The sequence below is a fragment of the Oncorhynchus gorbuscha genome, linkage group LG02, assembly GCF_021184085.1.
Source record: "Oncorhynchus gorbuscha isolate QuinsamMale2020 ecotype Even-year linkage group LG02, OgorEven_v1.0, whole genome shotgun sequence".
Lineage (NCBI taxonomy): Eukaryota > Metazoa > Chordata > Actinopteri > Salmoniformes > Salmonidae > Oncorhynchus > Oncorhynchus gorbuscha.
This window is the reverse complement of record NC_060174.1, coordinates 107955914-107978270: the sequence shown is the minus strand read 5'-3', so window position 1 is coordinate 107978270 and position 22357 is coordinate 107955914. Positions and strand designations below refer to the sequence as shown.

At 42.2% G+C, this 22357-nt stretch overlaps 1 protein-coding gene across 1 annotated transcript; it reads right to left on the bottom strand.

Moving 5' to 3' along the window:
* Window positions 1–202: 202 nt before the first annotated feature.
* On the bottom strand, window positions 203–20289 carry LOC124015399 (carbonic anhydrase 4-like). Its single transcript, XM_046330565.1, has 8 exons — window positions 20131–20289; window positions 10616–10660; window positions 9783–9947; window positions 9055–9200; window positions 6592–6684; window positions 4755–4821; window positions 3590–3753; window positions 203–2234 (listed from the first exon to the last, which is right to left on the bottom strand). The coding sequence occupies exons 1-8, from the start codon at window positions 20192–20194 to the stop codon at window positions 2055–2057; spliced, it is 924 nt and encodes a 307-aa protein (XP_046186521.1). The 5' UTR covers window positions 20195–20289; the 3' UTR covers window positions 203–2054.
* Between the last annotated feature and the right edge of the window lie 2068 nt (window positions 20290–22357).

The window sequence follows — 22357 nt, the reverse complement described above, 5'->3', positions numbered from 1 at the left end:
AAGATAAAGAGAGCCAGAACACTTGATCTTAGATTAGCACCTTCAGGGTACAGGGGGGGGGCAGCAGTACAGTAAGTCAGAAGCAGAGACAATAACCTGTGTTTGTAATTGAATTCAAAGAGCACACAAACTTATTGCTCATGCCAAATCTGACATACCCGTAGAAGCATTGATTGCCCAATGAACCAGATAGACCAACTCATTAACAAAAAGGCATGTCAGTAGTTTATTCAATCGGAACTCATTCTCCATATCACGTATAACATTTTCAAACATTACAACCAAACAAACTCAAACGTTTAATACTTCTGAACATATCTCATTTCAAGAGTTAACATATTTTGAATTGGTCAGAAACAACTTGCTAATATAATCCATTTCCCCTTTTGGGGAGGGGGGGATTGGTTTTCTTTCTGAAATATATATCTATATCTATATATCTATAGTTGTTTATTTATTGAACTTTTATTTAACCAGGAAAAGCCCATTGAGATCCAGAGTTTTTTTTTTCAAGGGAGACTTGGCCAAGGCAGAAACAATCATTATATTTAAACTTTTAAACACCAAGCTGTATATAAATAACATCAACAGTATGTCCTTATATATATATATATATATCAATACACATACAGTACACAAAATACGTGTACACATTACACAGTATATAAATGTAATATAACATTGGTGTACTATGAAACAAACGGAACATGTATATAATTAATATTCCTAGTTCATTCTGTACATCAGTCTTGTCTTGATCATATTGGAGTAAATAATTCACAGTAGGTAACATTCAGTGCATTCAAGACCCCCGTAATATAAGCTGTGAACACAAGGTCACATGTTCTCAAAAGGGACAGTTTAATTGGCCGAGCTGGTGGTATACAGTTTCTGAAGTGGCTTAGGTATAAAGTGTGTACAGTCTCTATGGTTCTCTTGAGAGAGAGAGAGAGAGAGAAAGAGAGAGACAACATGCAGATCCATGCTAAACATTTGGATATGGATAATTGGCCATAAAACTATAACGACATTGGTCAAATAAGTATCAATCAATCTGTCAATCAATTAATCTATATATTTATCAATCAATTAGGGGGGTTAATCAATAAATAAGTATCAATCAATCTGTCAATCAACCTCATGACCTAGTGTCAGAGCCGGAAAGCTCATCACTCCAGCTCCGCATCATCCTCCACCTCCTCTTCCTCCACCAAGAGGTGGAGCTCATGTGTGACTAGGGGGGGCTGGGGGGGGACAGGGACAGTCCAGCCTCTAAACACTTTAACACTCACTATGGTGTGTTGTGTTCCTCATGGGTCGGCCTGTGTCTTTTAGTTACCCCTGGGCCCCTGGGTGAGTGATTCGTGTGTTGCTATGGGGACCTCCGTCCTCCTTGCCCCTTAGATAATGTTGCCCCGGGGCCCGTGGTGGGTGGCAATAGCATGCTCACCTAACCGGTGACGGTGGTTGTGATAACGGGAGTTCATGGACTTGGCAATGCAGAGGGAAAGATCAGGCCATGGCATTTCTCTCCTCTCCTCGGTTTTAATCTGGAGACTGGAAAGTATTTATGACTGCTGGCTATTAATAGCGACTAGCCACCATCCACACGTTCCATTCAAGAACATGATCACTTGCCAGTCCAGTGCCAATCAGGTCATGGATGTATAGGCCTCTATGTTTAGCCTATAGCAGCAGCCTGACCGACCACCTGAACACAGAGCAGAGGGTCCTCACATTTTGTATTGTAACTTTAGACTGGGGACTCTAAATTGACCCGACATTGAACAGGGAGGGATGTTGAACTTATGAACTGTAGAACTCGAGAGCTCTAATACTAAAGTTTGAGAAGGAATTAATCCCTATAGGTCATTGTAAAGGGGTCTGGGGCATGTTGGTTTTCAGGCTGAGAGTTTTCAAAGGTTAGGGCATGGATGTTGGTTGATTGATGCTGTAGTTTAGTTTAGTTTGTTTATTTGGCGGTTGGTTCTGAGAACTCATGGTGTTCATGCTGGTGGTGGTGGTGGTGGTGGTGCGGCTCGCTCGGCCTTCCTCTAGTTGGGCTGTGACAGTCCCATCGCCATGGCGACGGAAGCCACGAGGAGCGCGGCGCTAGCCAGCGCCACTGCGCCTCCAGACCGGTACACAACGCGGCGGTTCAGGGGCTGCACCGGCCGGAAGGTGTCCACCATGTCCTTGCCGTCCTTAAACTGGAGTTCTGTAAACTTACGCAGCTGGAAGACAGAACACAAAGGTCACGGAGGTCACGGAGGTCACGGAGGTCACGGAGCTGATACTAACAATGAGTAGCATCATATCAAACGAACGGTGTATCTACTGGTAGGGTTTGTTCAACTACTCAAAATAACTACTCTATAACTGTTCTGAATGCTACGGTGAATGCTAGGGTTCTCCACCACACAACTGTTCTGAATGCTACGGTGAATGCTAGGGTTCTCCACCACACAACTGTTCTGAATGCTACGGTTCTCCACCACACAACTGTTCTGAAAGCTACGGTGAATGCTAGGGTTCTCCACCACACAACTGTTCTGAATGCTACGGTGAATGCTAGGGTTCTCCACCACACAACTGTTCTGAATGCTACGGTGAATGCTAGGGTTCTCCACCACACAACTGTTCTGAATGCTACGGTTCTCCACCACACAACTGTTCTGAATGCTACGGTGAATGCTAGGGTTCTCCACCACACAACTGTTCTGAATGCTACGGTTCTCCACCACACAACTGTTCTGAATGTTACGGTTCTCCACCACACAACTGTTCTGAATGCTACGGTTCTCCACCACACAACTGTTCTGAAAGCTACGGTGAATGCTAGGGTTCTCCACCACACAACTGTTCTGAATGCTACGGTGAATGCTAGGGTTCTCCACCACACAACTGTTCTGAATGCTACGGTGAATGCTAGGGTTCTCCACCACACAACTGTTCTGAATGCTACGGTGAATGCTAGGGTTCTCCACCACACAACTGTTCTGAATGTTACGGTTCTCCACCACACAACTGTTCTGAATGTTACGGTTCTCCACCACACAACTGTTCTGAATGTTACGGTTCTCCACCACACAACAGTTCTGAATGTTACGGTTCTCCACCACACAACTGTTCTGAATGCTACGGTGAATGATAGGGTTCTCCACCACACAACAGTTCTGAATGTTAGGGTTCTCCACCACACAACTGTTCTGAAAGCTAAGGTGAATGTTACGGTTCTCCACCACACAACTGTTCTGAATGCTGCGGTTCTCCACCACACAACTGTTCTGAATGTTACGGTTCTCCACCACACAACTGTTCTGAATGTTACGGTTCTCCACCACACAACTGTTCTGAATGTTACGGTTCTCCACCACACAACTGTTCTGAATGCTACGGTGAATGTTACGGTTCTCCACCACACAACTGTTCTGAATGCTGCGGTTCTCCACCACACAACTGTTCTGAATGCTACGGTTCTCCATCACACAACTGTTCTGAATGTTACGGTTCTCCACCACACAACTGTTCTGCTTTCAGAATGTTTCCTAATGTACCAACAAAACGTTGGGTTAAACGGCTGCTCTACCTGGTTTTTGCTGAGAGGAATGGGCTTCTCAAACACGGTCCAGACCACGGACTCAGTGCAGTTGGGGGTGGTGAGGGAGCCTTTGTAACGGTAGTAGTTGGTCAGGTTCTGCTGGGGAGGAATCAGCTGCTCCAGAGACACAGCACTCAGAGTGGCTTGAGCATCTGCAACAGCACAGCATTACAATCAGAAACATTGAGCCCTAAAACAAATGGAGACAAATTGTATCTGCTACACAGAACTTATATTAATCTTAGCACAACATTGGTGTTGGTACATGCCAACAGGACAAGACATGGGATGAATATAGAGTATTGAAACAAATTGTATCTGCGATGTACAAGTTACATACAAAAGGGAACATTAATCTTGGCATGAACTCATGAAAATATTTGGCACCTGGAGGCAGATAGGACAAGACACAGAGGAAAGCATTGAAGACATTAGTGAAGACATCAAATCTCCTCAGTCTCTCTCGTTGCATGTCAATGAAATGAAACTGTAAGGATGAACAGTATCTGCTATACAGGAGCAGAGCAGAACAGAACGTATCGTGTACATTATTAAATGTACAAAGATGTGAGATTGTTTTCAGCTTCGTAAATCTAATTTATGATACATGCCATATCTTTAGCAAGATGGATCTGAATAACCCATACATCAGTTATAAAATATACTCACCAGGTGTCCTGATGCTCTGGAGAGATCTAACATTAGGCTATAAAATATACTCACCAGTCGTCCTGATGCTCTGGAGAGATCTAACATTAGGCTATAAAATATACTCACCAGTCGTCTTGATGCTCTGGAGAGATCTAACATCAGTTATAAAATATACTCACCAGTCGTCTTGATGCTCTGGATAGATCTAACATTAGGCTATAAAATATACTCACGAGTCGTCTTGATGCTCTGGAGAGATCTAACATTAGGCTATAAAATATACTCACCAGTCGTCTTGATGCTCTGGATAGATCTAACATTAGGCTATAAAATATACTCACGAGTCGTCTTGATGCTCTGGATAGATCTAACATCAGTTATAAAATATACTCACCAGTCGTCTTGATGCTCTGGATAGATCTAACATTAGGCTATAAAATATACTCACGAGTCGTCTTGATGCTCTGGATAGATCTAACATTAGGCTATAAAATATACTCACGAGTCGTCTTGATGCTCTGGAGAGCTTTTACAATGGGGTCATATTTTCGGTTTTCACTGAGAGATTCCTGACAAATGGTAGAAAAATAAGAATCGTGACTCGAGCCTTCAGAGAGTATTCACACCCCTTGACCTTACCCACACATTGCTGTGTTACAGCCTGTATGAAAAAAACAGATTTACATTTAGATGTTGTGTCACTGGCCTATGCATAATACCCCATAATGTCAAAGTGGAATTCAGTTTTTCGATTTAATTTAATTAATAATACTTTTTTTTTTCAACAACAAGCTGGAATGTCTTGAGTCGATAAGTGTTCAACCCCTTTGTTATAACAAGCCTAAATAAGTTCAGGAGTAAACATTTGCTTAAAATTTCACATGATAAGTTGCATGGACTCACTCTGTCTGCAATAATAGTGTTTAACATTATTTTTTTAAGGACTACCTCATCTCTGTACCCAACACATACAATTATCTGTAAGGTCCCTCAGTCAGGCAGTGCATTTCAAACACAGATTCAACCACAAAGACCAGAGAGGTTTCCAATGTCTCGCAAAGAAGGGCACCAATTGGTAAATGGGTAAAAAAGTATATCCCTTTGAGCCTGGTGAAGCTATTAATTACATTTAGGATGGTGTATCAATACACCCAGTAACGAGAAGATAAAGGTGTCCTTCCTAACTTCCTTCCTAACTCAGTTGCCAGAGAGGAAGGAAACCGCTCCGGGATTTCACCATGAGGCCAATGGTGACTTTAGAATAGTTACAGAGTGATAGGAGAAAACTGAGGATGGATGAACAACATTGTAGTTAGTATTGAGAAGTAACCTAATTAACAGAGTGAAAATAGGGAAGCCTGTACAGAATACAAATACTCCGAAACATGCATCCTGTTTGGAACAAGGCACTAAAGTAAAACTGTAAAAAATGTGCCAAAGCAATTCACTTTTGTCCTGAAGACAAAGTGTTATGTTTGGGGCAAATCCAATAAAACACATTACGGAGTACCATTCTCCATAGTTCAAGTATAGTGGAGGCTGCATCATGTTATGGGTATGCTTGTAATCGTTAAGGGCGGGGGAGTTTTGCAGGATAAAAAATATATGGAATAAAGTTAAGCACAGGCAAAACCCTATCCAAAAAACCCATGGCAAGACCTGAAAATGCTTGTCTAGCAATGATCAACAACCAAATTGACAGAGCTTGAAGAATTTAGAAAAGAATAATGAGCAAATGTTGCTCAATCCAGGTGTGGACAAGCTCTTAGATATTTACCCAGAATGACTCAATTGCTGCTAAAGGTGCTTCTACAAAGTATTGACTCAGGGGTGTAAATATTTATGTAAGTTAGATATTTATGTATTTAATTTACAATACATTTGCTAACTTTTCTAAAAAATATGATTTCACTTTGTCATTATGGGGTATTGTGTGTAGATGGGTGAGAAAAACAGCAACAATGTAATCCATTTTGAATTCAGGCTGTAGCACAACAAAATGTGGAATACGCCAAGGGGTGTAAATACTTTCTGAATGCACTGTGTATCTATCTATCTATCTATCTATCTATCTATCTATCTATCTATCTATCTATCTATCTATCTATCTATCTATCTATCTATCTATCTATCTATCTATCTATCTATATACAGTATTTTTATACACACATAAATAAACGCCAATATATAAACACACAGTATATCACATACAAGACAAAATTGCACGGTGCTATGATGTCATTTAATTGAGAAGTGTTGCCACGGATACGTGCATTCAGAAGTCAAAGTCTGACCGGCTACGGCAGAGACCATTCAAACATATTGAAATGTTAACGAACCTCGTAGAAAAATCCCAGGACTGCAACTCCGGATGGATCTTTCAAGGCATCTCCCAAGTTTGAGTGCTGCTGTTTCATGTGAACAATATGCAGCTGTAGAAAAGTAAATAGAAAGTCCGTATCATCACTATCAGACTTCGTAGCATTTAAAAAAAAATATATATATATATATATATATATATATATATATATATATATATATATATATATATAAAACTTTCCTCTGAACTCTGTTTTAAATTGGACTGTGATCCTCTGTTATGGATGTGACAAAATATATATAAAAAGTGCGTTTTGTGTGTGTCAAAATTAAAATGTATTGGTCACACACACACACACACACACACACACACACACACACACACACACACACACACACACACACACACACACACACACACACACACACACACACACACACACACACACACACACACACACACACACACACACACGGTTAGCAGTTATTATTGATAGTGATGCGAAATGCTTGTGCTTTCGACAGTGCAGTAATATCTAACAAGTGATCTAACAATTCCACTACAACGACCCAATACACACAAATCTAAGTAAAGGAATGGAATAAGAATATATACACATAAATATATGGATGAGCGATGGCCGTGCGGCACAGGCAAGATGCAGTAGATGGTATAAAACACAGTATATTGCATCTTGCCTATGCCGCTCAGTGTGTGCGTGTGTGTGTTTGTGTGCGTGTCAGACAGTAGCTGTCCTACGTAACATTTTTTTATTTCACCTTTATTTAACCAGGTAGGCAAGTTGAGAACAAGTTCTCATTTACAATTGCGACCTGGCCAAGATAAAGCAAAGCAGTTCGACACATACAACGACACAGAGTTACACATGGAGTAAAACAAGCATACAGTCAATAATACAGTGTAAACAAGTCTATATACAATGTGAGCAAATGAGGTGAGAAGGGAGGTAAAGGCAAAAAGGCCATGGTGGCAAAGTAAATACAATATAGCAAGTAAAACACTGGAATGGTAGTTTTGCAGTGGAAGAATGTGCAAAGTAGAAATACAAATAATGGGGTGCAAAGGAGCAAAATAAATAAATAAATTAAATACAGTAGGGAAAGAGGTAGTTGTTTGGGCTAAATTATAGGTGGGCTATGTACAGGTGCAGTAATCTGTAAGATGCTCTGACAGTTGGTGCTTAAAGCTAGTGAGGGAGATAAGTGTTTCCAGTTTCAGAGATTTTTGTAGTTCGTTCCAGTCATTGGCAGCAGAGAACTGGAAGGAGAGGCGGCCAAAGAAAGAATTGGTTTTGGGGGTGACTAGAGAGATATACCTGCTGGAGCGTGTGCTACAGGTGGGAGATGCTATGGTGACCAGCGAGCTGAGATAAGGGGGGACTTTACCTAGCAGGGTCTTGTAGATGACATGGAGCCAGTGGGTTTGGCGACAAGTATGAAGCGAGGGCCAGCCAACGAGAGCGTACAGGTCGCAATGGTGGGTAGTATATGGGGCTTTGGTGACAAAACGGATTGCACTGTGATAGACTGCATCCAATTTGTTGAGTAGGGTATTGGAGGCTATTTTGTAAATGACATCGCCAAAGTCGAGGATTGGTAGGATGGTCAGTTTTACAAGGGTATGTTTGGCAGCATGAGTGAAGGATGCTTTGTTGCGAAATAGGAAGCCAATTCTAGATTTAACTTTGGATTGGAGATGTTTGATATGGGTCTGGAAGGAGAGTTTACAGTCTAACCAGACACCTAAGTATTTGTAGTTGTCCACGTATTCTAAGTCAGAGCCGTCCAGAGTAGTGATGTTGGACAGGCGGGTAGGTGCAGGTAGCGATCGGTTGAAGAGCATGCATTTAGTTTTACTTGTATTTAAGAGCAATTGGAGGCCACGGAAGGAGAGTTGTATGGCATTGAAGCTTGCCTGGAGGGTTGTTAACATAGTGTCCAAAGAAGGGCTGGAAGTATACAGAATGGTGTCGTCTGCGTAGAGGTGGATCAGGGACTCACCAGCAGCAAGAGCGACCTCATTGATGTATACAGAGAAGAGAGTCAGTCCAAGAATTGAACCCTGTGGCACCCCCATAGAGACTGCCAGAGGTCCGGACAGCAGACCTTCCGATTTGACACACTGAACTCTATCAGAGAAGTAGTTGGTGAACCAGGCGAGGCAATCATTTGAGAAACCATGGCTATCGAGTCTGCCGATGAGGATGTGGTGATTGACAGAGTCGAAAGCCTTGGCCAGATCAATGAATACGGCTGCACAGTAATGTTTCTTATCGATGGCGGTTAAGATATCGTTTAGGACCTTGAGCGTGGCTGAGGTGCACCCATGACCAGCTCTGAAACCAGATTGCATAGCAGAGAAGGTATGGTGAGATTCGAAATGGTCGGTAATCTGTTTGTTGACTTGGCTTTCAAGACCTTAGAAAGGCATGGTAGGATAGATTATAACATAATAACATTACCTCCATGGGGTACTGCTCTCCGTCGATGGTGTGTTCTGACCCTGGTCCTCCGTTCTTGCCCCAGTGCAGGTGGAACTGCACTGCCTTATAGGGCATCTCCAGGTCTCCACCAATCACATAGGCATCGTGAGGCACGTTCACCTGCACTGGAGGGGATAACACAGTGGAAATTACATTCATTAAAAAATATAGACGTTATATAGATCTTTCTAGATGTTTGTTGCTAGGAAACGACATGCTTCTGGAGGGGAGTGGTGGATTATTGGGATCAACAACAACATGTTTTGTCTTTGAATGTAAACAATTTCAATAAATAAAAGCATCGTTACATCATTTAGATCAAGTTCAGGTAGGCATGAGGAAAGACTGTTCAAGGGGCCTTAATGAAACATACCAGAGTGTCCATTGTTTTTGATCGGGCCTTAATGAAACATACCAGAGTGTCCATTGTTTTTGATCGGGCCTTAATGAAACATACCAGAGTGTCCATTGTTTTTGATCGGGCCTTAATGAAACATACCAGAGTGTCCATTGTTTTTAATCGGGCCTTAATGAAACATACCAGAGTGTCCATTGTTTTTGATCGGGCCTTAATGAAACATATCAGAGTGTCCATTGTTTTTAATCGGGCCTTAATGAAACATACCAGAGTGTCCATTGTTTTTGATCGGGCCTTAATGAAACATACCAGTGTCCATTGTTTTTGATCGGGCCTTAATGAAACATACCAGAGTGTCCATTGTTTTTAATCGCGCCTTGGAAGGAATCCTGGTACTGTTTAAACTGGAAGGGTGTGAGGCGATTGTCTGGTACGGTCTTCCTGTGGACGATGTTGATGGGGGATTGGTTATCGCCTGCACAGACTCTGTTAACATGATCCCACTTCTCAGGTCCTGTAGAACAGTGAGGATAAAAAGACAGCAAGATACACACCAGGAATGTTCTAGTGTATTACATCTGTCTGAATACAACTGTTTTGAGGAGTGGGTAAGTGTTTCATTAGGAGGGAGAGGAGAGGAGGGAGGGAGGGGAGAGGAGGGAGAGAGAGAGAGAGAGAGAGAGAAAGAGAGGGAGGGAGGGAGGGAGGGAGGGGAGAGGAGGGAGGGAGAGAGGGAGAGAGAGAGAGAGAGAGAGAGAGAGAGAGAGAGAGAGAGAGAGAGAGGAGAGAGAGAGAGAGAGAGAGAGAGAGAGAGAGAGAGAGAGGGGAGGGAGGGAGGGAGGGAGGGAGGGAGGGAGGGAGGGAGGGAGGGAGAGGAGAGAGGGAGGGAGGGAGGGAGGGAGGGAGGGAGGGAGGGAGAGGAGAGAGGGAGGGAGAGAGGGAGGGAGGGGAGAGGAGAGAGGGAGGGAGGGAGGGAGGGAGGGAGGGAGGGAGGGAGGGAGAGGAGAGGGAGAGGGAGGGAGGGAGGGAGGGAGGGAGGGAGGGAGGGAGGGAGGGAGGGAGGGAGGGAGGGAGGGAGGGAGGGAGGGAGGGAGGGAGGGAGGGAGGGAGGGAGGGAGGGAGGGAGGGGTATGGACAGATTTAACATGACATTTCTTGTTCATCACTGTGTTTCAAACTCACCATTACAAGGGGTGTCACAGGTATGTTGGGACTGGTAGCACCAATCTGAAACATGACAAATATCAGTAAACCATACATGATCAGAATATTTAGCGCATAACAAACAGCATCTACATCACACAATCTGTTGTTGTTTCCTGTAATATAATGTTACAGTCAGAATCAAACATCAATCACTTCAAAGCAAATATCCTTCTGTGAAAACAGTGGTGAGGATTGACCTTGATATTAATAAATGTTCCTGAAATAAACTATGTGAGTTGTTGCCACAGATTGAAACTGTGAAGATCTGAAACCAATGGAGAGTATTTCAGGGAGGAGAGTAGAAGGGGAGGGGCTAGGGTCTGGTGTCATCATCGGCCCCATACATTCTAATCCTACGGCTGCCCCATTCATTATAATCCTACGGCCCCATACATTCTAATCCTACGGCCCCATACATTCTAATGCTACGGCCTCATACATTCTAAACCTACGGCCCCATACATTCTAATCCTACGGCCCCATACATTCTAATGCTACGGCCCCATACATTGTAAACCTACGGCCCCATACATTCTAATCCTACGGCCCCATAAATTCTAAACCTACGGCCCCATACATTCTAATCCTACGGCCCCATACATTCTAATCCTACGGCCCCATACATTCTAATGCTACGGCCCCATACATTCTAAACCTACGGCCCCATACATTCTAATCCTACGGCCCCATACACTCTAATGCTACGGCCCCATACACTCTAATGCTACGGCCCCATACACTCTAATGCTACGGCCCCATACACTCTAATCCTACGGCCCCATACACTCTAATCCTACGGCCCCATACACTCTAATCCTACGGCCCCATACACTCTAATCCTACGGCCCCATACATTCTAATCCTACGGCCCCATACACTCTAATCCTACGGCCCCATACATTCTAATGCTACGGCCCCATACACTCTAATCCTACGGCCCCATACATTCTAATGCTACGGCCCCATACATTCTAATGCTACGGCCCCATACACTCTAATCCTACGGCCCCATACACTCTAATGCTACGGCCCCATACACTCTAATCCTACGGCCCCATACATTCTAATGCTACGGCCCCATACATTCTAATGCTACGGCCCCATACATTCTAATGCTACGGCCCCATACATTCTAATGCTACGGCCCCATACATTCTAATGCTACGGCCCCATACATTCTAATGCTAAGGCCCCATACATTCTAATCCTACGGCCCCATACATTCTAATGCTACGGCCCCATACATTCTAATGCTACGGCCCCATACATTCTAATGCTACGGCCCCATACATTCTAATGCTACGGCCCCATACATTCTAATGCTACGGCCCCATACATTCTAATGCTACGGCCCCATACATTCTAATCCTACGGCCCCATACATTCTAATGCTACGGCCCCATACATTCTAATGCTACGGTCCCATACATTCTAATGCTACGGCCCCATACATTCTAATGCTACGGCCCCTTACATTCTAATGCTACGGCCCCATACATTCTAATGCTACGGCCCCATACATTCTAATGCTACGGCCCCATACATTCTAATGCTACGGCCCCATACATTCTAATGCTACGGCCCCATACATTCTAATCCTACGGCCCCATACATTCTAATGCTACGGCCCCATACATTCTAATGCTACGGCCCCATACATTCTAATGCTACGGCCCCATACACTCTAATGCTACGGCCCCATACATTCTAATCGTACGGCCCCATACATTCTAATCGTACGGCCCCATACATTCTAATGCTACTGCCCCATACATTCTAATCGTACGGCCCCATACATTCTAATGCTACGGCCCCATACATTGTAATGCTACGGCCCCATACATTCTAATGCTACGGCCCCATACATTCTAATGCTACGGCCCCATACATTCTAATCGTACGGCCCCATACATTCTAATGCTACGGCCCCATACATTCTAATGCTACGGCCCCATACATTCTAATCCTACGGCCCCATACATTCTAATGCTACGGCCCCATACATTCTAATGCTACGGCCCCATACATTCTAATGCTACGGCCCCATACATTCTAATGCTACGGCCCCATACATTCTAATCCTACGGCCCCATACATTCTAATGCTACGGCCCCATACATTCTAATGCTACGGCCCCATACATTCTAATGCTACGGCCCCATACATTCTAATCCTACGGCCCCATACATTCTAATGCTACGGCCCCATACATTCTAATGCTACGGCCCCATACATTCTAATGCTACGGCCCCATACATTCTAATGCTACGGCCCCATACATTCTAATCCTACGGCCCCATACATTCTAATTATACATGTCTTTCTGGACGGAAGCAGTTATCACCTGAGTAAAGAATGTTTATACCCTCATCCTATTGTTAACCCTCACAGCAGTTAACAACATTCTGTACTGCAGTCTATTTGGAGAACTAAGGGGAGGGAGGAGGATGGATGTTACAAACAGCAGTGATTCTGGAGAATGACCAGAAAACCGCATCCGCAAGATTTCAAAGATATTTATCAAATCTGCCCATTATCAATAGTTTGTTTATTTCCGCTTTTCCGCAAACAATGAATTGTTCAAGTTTTGCTTAAAGTCAACTGTTATTACCGGTTATACAAATGCCACTAATACACAGGAATTGTGTTTTCTATTGTTCAAGTACACAAAGGCACACTAACAAGTTTACGCGCTATCAGAATATATACAAAATTGGAAGAAAAAAAAATAACATCAAAGGACAACTTCTCACGCATGTTTTGAAAGTTTATTAATATTTCACAATGGGACTGGCTCTTGCTCTGAGACAAATATCTACTGCTGTCTCGCAGATGGAATATTTATGGGAAATACAAAAATGGAATATACAGTGTTATTAGTACTGGAGTTGAAGAGTTTCTCCTCCTGAAGCTGTTCTGCCTTATTATTATTCGACCATGCTGGTCATTTATGAACATTTGAACATCTTGGCCATGTTCTGTTATAATCTCCACCCGGCACAGCCAGAAGAGGACTGGCCACCCCACATAGCCTGGTTCCTCTCTAGGTTTCTTCCTAGGTTTTGGCCTTTCTAGGGAGTTTTTTCCTAGCCACCGTGCTTCTACACCTGCATTGCTTGCTGTTTGGGGGTTTTTAGGCTGGGTTTCTGTACAGCACTTTGAGATATCAGCTGATGTACCAAGGGCTATATAAATAAATGTGATTTGATTTGATTTGAAGGAAGTGCTGGTTCCTGGTTTCTTTCTTTGCCACCATTGGTTGGTTCCTTCTGTACTGGTCATGGCTATCAGGTTTTTTTTTAAAGCCCAAATAAACTCTGCAGGGGGTCTAGACTTGGAAGGTCACAGAGTGTGCCCATATGGTGCCATTATTATTATATTGTTTTCAATAAATAAATAACCTTCAAGCTGATCAAAGAAAAGAGCCAGCACCATACAGGGAGGAAGAAATAAGTAGCAGGAGCACTTTGGGAACTCCAAAATAACCACATATGCTCTGGTATGAGAATAGTACGAAAAAATGAACAATTATAACCACAAATAGGTGCTAAGTGGCATAAAAATGGTTGGTTTGCAAAATGCAAAAATTGCAAAATGTCTACAATTGCAGAAAACTTGCTTTAAATTTGCTTGACATTTTTTTTACACACCATGGCAAAATGTGTAGAATTGAAAATCAACTTTGCATTTTAAGACTATTTTCCTGCAATTCTACACATTTTACAATTGCGTGCAAACAAGATTCTGTAATTTTAGAACACATTTCAGACAATTCTACTCATTTTGCCATGAGGCAGAGAAATATTTATTTTCTTCAGTTTTACAGCTAATTTCCTGCAATTCTATCCATTTTGCCATGGGGTGGAGATATATTTTGCCGTTTTAAAGCTAATTTGTTGCAATTCTACACGTTTTGCCATGACTTATGCCATGTTAATATGATGTCTGAGTGAGAATGACTAACACAATCAATAGAGGCCCCATGGAGGTCAGGGCCCTGGGCACTTACCCTGTGAGCCCGGGCAGTATTTGACCATGATTACTACAAGTCCAGATAGCTAGCTAGACTAACTAGGCTAACTATCAATCTAAACATTGTTAACTGACTAGGCTAAATACAGATCTAAACATTGTTAGCCGACTAGGCTAACTACCAATCTAAATATTGTTAGCTGACTAGGCTAACTACCAATCTAAACATTGTTAGCTGACTAGGCTAACTATCAATCTAAACATTGTTAGCTGACTAGGCTAAATACAGATCTAAACATTGTTAGCCGACTAGGCTAACTATCAATCTAAACATTGTTAGCTGACTAGGCTAAATACAGATCTAAACATTGTTAGCCGACTAGGCTAACTACCAATCTAAACATTGTTAGCTGACTAGGCTAAATACAGATCTAAACATTGTTAGCCGACTAGGCTAACTATCAATCTAAACATTGTTAGCTGACTAGGCTAAATACAGATCTAAACATTGTTAGCCGACTAGGCTAACTATCAATCTAAACATTGTTAGCCGACTAGGCTAACTATCAATCTAAACATTGTTAGCTGACTAGGGTAACTACCAATCTAAACATTGTTAGCTGACTAGGCTAACTACCAATCTAAACATTGTTAGCTGACTAGGCTAAATATCGATCTAAACATTGTTAGCTGACTAGGTAACTACCGATCTAAACATTGTTAGCCGACTAGGCTAACTACCAATCTAAACATTGTTAGCCGACTAGGCTAAATACCAATATAAACATTGTTAGCTGACTAGGCTAACTACCAATCTAAACATTGTTAGCTGACTAGGCTACCTACCGATCTAAACATTGTTAGCCGACTAGGCTAAATACCGATCTAAACATTGTTAGCCGACTAGGCTAACTACCGATCTAAACATTGTTAGCCGACTAGGCTAACTACCAATCTAAACATTGTTAGCCGACTAGGCTAAATACCAATATAAACATTGTTAGCTGACTAGGCTAACTACCAATCTAAACATTGCTAGCTGACTAGGCTACCTACCGATCTAAACATTGTTAGCCGACTAGGCTAAATACCGATCTAAACATTGTTAGCCGACTAGGCTAACTACCGATCTAAACATTGCTAGCCGACTAGGCTAACTACCAATCTAAACATTGTTAGCTGACATGGCTAATTGATTGACTGTTAGTGACTGACGTAACAATAGATAAACTTCTAAATTGCACCTGGTGTATTGTATTACTCTTACTCTCAATAGTAAGTTCAAACCCCGACTGAGTTCCTAAGATAGTTGTCAGGGGCCCTAAGCGACCACTTATGTCACGTATGCCTGAGTCGGACCAGGGTTTGCAAGTTGAAAAAGCCTTTCAATGTGTGGGCTAAGTCATAATTAAAATACACTAAAGCCTATCGGCTAATGCCTTCATTGGCCAAGTAGCCTCCCTTCTACCTGGCCTACATAATCCCTACCCCAACTTTCACCTGTAGAATTAGTTCTAGGAGTTAAACTTCCTTGTTGACTTCATGTCCGTTACCAAGTGCACTAGCAGCACCATCAGAACCGTTATCTTATCCTTCTGTAGCTCAGTTGGTAGAGCATGGCGCTTTATAACGCCAGGGTAGTGGGTTCGATCCCGGGACCACCCATACGTAGAATGTATGCACACATGACTGTAAGTCGCTTTGGATAAAAGCGTCTGCTAAATGGCATATATTATTATTATATTATTATTATTACTGTCGAACAAAAAAATAAAAATATGCTGTAAACCATGCAAGAGTGGAATAGTGCATTTTTAAAAGGCATTTGTTAAACCATGCAAGAGTGGAATAGTGCGTTTTAAAAGGCATTTGTTAAACCATGCAAGAGTGGAATAGTGTGTTTTAAAAGGCATTTGTTAAACCATGCAAGAGTGGAATAGTGCATTTTAAAAGGCATTTGTTAAACCATGCAAGAGTGGAATAGTGCGTTTTAAAAGGCATTTGTTAAACCATGCAAGAGTGGAATAGTGTGTTTTAAAAGGCATTTGTTAAACCATGCAAGAGTGGAATAGTGTGTTTTAAAAGGCATTTGTTAAACCATGCAAGAGTGGAATAGTGCATTTTAAATGGCATTTGAATACTGATTATCTCAGAGGAATAGGTATGGTGTGTATTAAGTTTTTTAATAAACGCATTTTAAAAACTTACACAGTCCTTAATGTCAATCAATTATCCTACAAACAAAGCCTGCTTCTGTTAAATTGGCATCTAAATCAGATTTCCGTGTTCACAATTCCTGTGTGACCAATAGCTGATCTGCTGATAGGCAGCCCTCGACTGTGCTTTGATCTTTATACCAATGCAGGGCAAAGTAACATTGAACAATGGGTTCTTAAATGGCTTTGAGCTGAGTGCACACTCCCAGGGGAGCGAGGTTTTTGAGCAGCCGAGAAATAGGAAACTGTCAAAGAGAAACAAAAGGCAACGAAAGAAAAATAAATAAGTCTGTCTGCACATTTGCAAACATCATTAGGATATTAGGACGTGTTAAACAAAGACAGCGAGAGAGAGAGAGAGAGAGATCTGAGATGTGTCTTGGTGTTCTCTATGCCGTACACAACCCCTCTCCACACAGGCCTATAGGTTGTATAGGGAACTTACTCTAGACTAGATATAGACTTAATTACACAACCTGGTCTCAGAGCATTTCGTATTATTCTGTACGTAAATCTGCCACACTCCATTTTTTTATGATATTTTATGTATGGTGTGTATCACCCATTTCATACGGTATGTTACAAATTTACAAAACGTATGATATGTTATGAAATCTAGCTAGGTGGGGTAGGTTAGCTAACATTATCTAACAGGCTAATATTAGCTGGGCTAGGGCTTGGGGTTAAGGTTAGAATTAAGTTTACAGTATGTGTTAGGTCAAAGGGTTAGGGTAAGGCTAAGAGGGTTAACCTCTTAGCTAACCCTTCCCCTAGAGGGTTAAGGCTAGGGCAAGGGTTAGCTAAGAGGGTTAAGGCTAGGGGAAGTGTTAACTAAGAGGGTTAAGGCTAGGGAAGGGTTAGCTAAGAGGGTTAAGGCTAGGGAAGGGTTAGCTAAGAGGGTTAAGGCTAGGGCAAGGATTAGCTAAGAGGGTTAAGGCTAGGGAAGGGTTAGCTAACATTCTAAGTAGTGGCAAAGTAGCTAAAAGGTAGTTGAAAAGTTGACAACTATCTAAACTGATAACGTTGTTTGTGATGAGATTCAAACTCGCAACCTTGGGTTACTAGGTGTTTGCGTTATACACCCACCCACCCACCCACCCACCCGACCGACCAACCACCCTACATATCATACTAATTTCAACATCTCGGTTTTACATGTACTGTTACGTTTGTCTCTGAGACCAGGCTGAATTACAAGGGATATGAAAGAACCCCTATAATAAAATAGTTACAGATGATATATGGGAAATGGGGCTACGGTGATATCCAAGTGGTTGGCATGAGGTCAGGGTGTCTTTTGGGATGCAAAGAGAACAACTCCCCTATTATTGATTTTTTATTGAACCTTTATTTAACTAGGCAAGTCAGTTAAGAACTAATTCTTATTTACAATGACGGCCTACAGCGGCCAAACCCTGACGACGCTGGGCCAATTGTGCGCCGCCCTATGGGACTCACGGTTGGTTGTGATACAGCCTGGATTCGAACCAGGGTGTCTGTAATGACGTCTCAAGCTCTGAGATGCAGCTGCGCCACTCTTGATCCCCAAAGAGCAGGGGTGACATCAGACCAGTGCACAAGTGTGTTTAAACCGACCAGTTCAACCATCTGCATTTTGCCCACTTGAGAAAATATGTTTTATACAATGTGATGCAGCTAGGAATTGGTCAATTGGCATATGGTGATTGTTTTTGTGTGGATTCAAATAGGGAAGCTCAAGGTCAAAGGCATCTTCTTATCAGATACAAAAGCAACGTAGCATGATGTTATCATTTACTTGTGTGGCTGATTTCTTCATCCAAATAGTATGAAATCAAATTTCGTTCTCAGTGGGGACAGCACGATGTTCTCCACATCCGCAGAGCAGCCAGTCTAATGCAGCCTATAGCTCGTGAGCGCGTTACCCATTTCAGGACTGGGGAAAGCCAACAGATAATGTCTTTTTTGTTAACTAAAACCGTTAGATCTACCTGTATGAGACCTGAGTTCTCGTGTGTTTTCCCCGAAAACGTTTGTAGAGATTGACCGTTTATCCGCAGTTTGTTTGTTGGAGCTCGTGCTGCTTCTCGTTGCGACAGGCACGCAAGTCTCTCTCATTGGCTCGTGCTGAACTCCGTATTGGGTGCAGGTGCACGTGGATGAATGAATGGGGATTGCTTGATATAACAGAGCTGTTTTCTTAATCCGATTCTGAAAACGATATGATGGGCTTCTCTGTTCGTTTTCTTTTAATAGTTGACCAGCATAATCTACCGGTCATCATGTTAACACCTAAAAGCAGACACCTTTGGCACATTGATTTGTTGACAGACAGAGACACTTGAGTTTCACTGTATGTCTTTGAACTTACTGTGCCACAGTGCTTTCATGGTAAGGGTTGGAGATCTGTGGATCTGCCTGCCAGCATTGCGTGGGAAATCTCTATGATGCACATGTCAGGTGTTGAATAGCATTTACGCGCGCGTTTGGGGTGATGATATGCGGTGCGGGACGGAAGCAGCTCGTTCATGTTTGAGACTAGTTGCGATCATAAGGTAGTAAGTACCCTAATACGTTTTTAAACATTTATATCAAGTTATCCTGAGAAGTGTTTTCAATTTCATAGATGCTCAAATATAACATTGGATGATATCTGAGAGGCGGCTTGCTGACACGGGATTTTTAAAAGTCAAACTGGACCTTTTCTAATGAAAGGTAAATTCAACTTCAAAGAATTTACACCAAAAATATAACGGCTAAAAACTGACTTCAACCAGTTGTTTTGAATGTGTTATTGGTCTACTTGTAATATTTTAATGAACCTATGCTTGAAAGCTAATCAAATACGATATAAATATATTTGTTACAGTTTAATAAAATAATTAAAAAAAAAAATGTAAACCCTCAATTACAACATCAACAATGTAAATGGAAAACAATGATCAGGTGTATCACGAATAAATAGGCTACTCATAGGATGACCAGAGGATGTAATTTGATCTCACTAAGCTGATGTAATCTTTGACATGCAGCCAGGACAATATTAATTTACCTCAAAGCTTTGAATGGTAGGACATTAGTACGTTGTCGCCTGTTTACTTACATTGGATACGTTTGGCTACAATTAATTTTTTTACATATATATTTATAGACCTAGTATATATATTTTTTTACTGTACAATAAGTAAATTCCTACTTATCAATATATTTTTTCGTTTCCCCTAATTTATGAAAAATAGATTCACAAATATGATTTATTGAACGAATGTATAGTTTATACTTTCATTCCAAGTTCAGAATACAATTAATTAAAAATCGACTCACCTGCACCGGTGCAGATTTTGAAAAAGAATGCCAGAAAAATAGATAGGATGAGATGTTGCTGCATTTTGGAGAGCGTCTCTGTCAGGTTCGAGCGGCGCAGGGCAACACAATGAGTTATTTATTTTTCAATGTGATCGCATTCTTCATCCAAGAGGGTCTTATACTTATCTATCATCCTACTCAACAGGAAAGAAACAGCCCACCCTTGGCCCCTCCCCTTTCGGATATTACTTCTATTGAACCATCCCCAACCGATAACATCTGTTCTAATCAAACAATTGTATGCGAGAGGGCGTTTTAAAAGACTGCCACTAAACGAACACCATGCAGGTAGAGATATCTGAAAATATAAAGTGACAACTGACCACCTCTGATTTACTTAAAGCAGCATATCAAACCATACAACTTTATTGTCCATATGTTTTACAGCGAACAACAGAAATGATCAACCCCCCCCCCTAACCCTAACCCTAACCCCCCCAAAGCACACATAACAGTTGAGTCAAGCACAGGTTCTAGCTGCTCTACAGCTCCCCTGAATGGAGAGCATGTTGTAGGGTCAAGGGCCTTGCTCAAGGACCAAAGGTAGGGGATGTCTTGAGGATGGGAACCCAGCAGCTCTCCGATTATCAGCCCCTTTTCCAGCGCCCGGCCCCAGGAATCGAACCAGGCACCTTTCAGCTATAGAGCCAACTCTATAACCGCTGGCTACCTACCACCCCAAATATATATACAGTGGGGCAAAACAGTATTTAGTCAGCCACCAATTGTGCAAGTTCTCCCACTTAAAAGATGAGAGAGGCCTGTAATTTTCATCATAGGTACACTTAAACTATGACAGACAAAATGAGAAAAATATCCAGAAAATCACATTGTAGGATTTGCAAATTATGGTGGAAAATAAGTATTTGGTCACCTACAAACAAGCAAGATTTCTGGCTCTCACAGACCTGCAACTTCTTCTTTAAGAGGCTCCTCTGTCCTCCACTCGTTACCTGTATTAATGGCACCTGTTTGAACTTGTTATCATCATAAAGGACACCTGTCCACAACCTCAAACAGTCACACTCCAAACTCCACTATGGCCAAGACCAAAGAGCTGTCAAAGGACACCAGAAACAAAATTGTAGACCTACACAAGGCTAGGAGGACTGAATCTGCAATAGGTAAGCAGCTTGGTTTGAAGAAATCAACTGTGGGAGCAATTGTGGGAGCAACTGTGGGAGCAAAAGGCAGAACAGTTGAAACTGGAGCAGCAGCACAGTCAGGTGGACCGGGACAGCAAGGAGTCATCATGTCAGGTAGTCCTGGGGCACGGTCCTAGGGCTCAGGTCCTCTGAGAGAGAGAAAGAAAGAGAGAATTAGAGAGAGCATATGTGGGGTGGCCAGTCCTCTTCTGGCTGTGCCGGGTGGAGATTATAACAGAACATGGCCAAGATGTTCAAATGTTCATAAATGACCAGCATGGTCGAAAAATAATTGTTAGGCAGAACAGTTGAAACTGGAGCAGCAGCATGGCCTGGTGGACTGGGGACAGCAAGGAGTCATCATGTCAGGTAGTCCTGGGGCATGGTCCTAGGGCAAAGGAAAGAATGAATGGGGCCATTTATCGTGAGATTTTGAGTGAAAACCTCCTTCCATCAGCAAGGGCATTGAAGATGAAACGTGGCTGGGTCTTTCAGCATGACAATGATCCCAAACACACCGCCCAGGCAACGAAGGAGTGGCTTCGTAAGAAGCATTTCAAGGTCCTGGAGTGGCCTAGCCAGTCTCCAGATCTCAACCCCATAGAAAATCTTTGGAGGGAGTTGAAAGTCTGTGTTGCCCAGCAATAGCCCCAAAACATCACTGCTCTAGAGGAGATCTGCATGGAGGAATGTGCCAAAATACCAGCAACAGTGTGAAAACCTTGTGAAGACTTACAGAAAACATTTGACCACTTTCATTGCCAACAAAGGGTATATAACAAAGTATTGAGATAAACTTTTGTTATTGACCAAATACTTATTTTCCACCATCATTTGCAAATAAATTCATAAAAAAATCCTACAATGTGATTTTCTGGATTTTTTTCTCTCTAATTTTGTCTGTCATAGTTGAAGTGTACCTATGATGAAAATTACAGGCCTCTCTCATCTTTTTAAGTGGGAGAACTTGCACAATTGGTGGCTGACTAAATACTTTTTTGCCCCACTGTATATACTGTATATTTGTCCGACCCCCACTG

Coding starts and splice junctions, on each gene's coding strand:
- LOC124015399 (XM_046330565.1), bottom strand. CDS start 20,194: ATGCAGCAACATCTCATCCTATCTATTTTTCTGGCATTCTTTTTCAAA. Junction 4,822..6,591: donor TCCTGGGATTTTTCTACGAG/GTTCGTTAACAT, acceptor ACCATTTGTCAG/GAATCTCTCAGTGAAAACCG. Junction 3,754..4,754: donor CCAGAGCATCAAGACGACTC/GTGAGTATATTT, acceptor GTGCTGTTGCAG/ATGCTCAAGCCACTCTGAGT.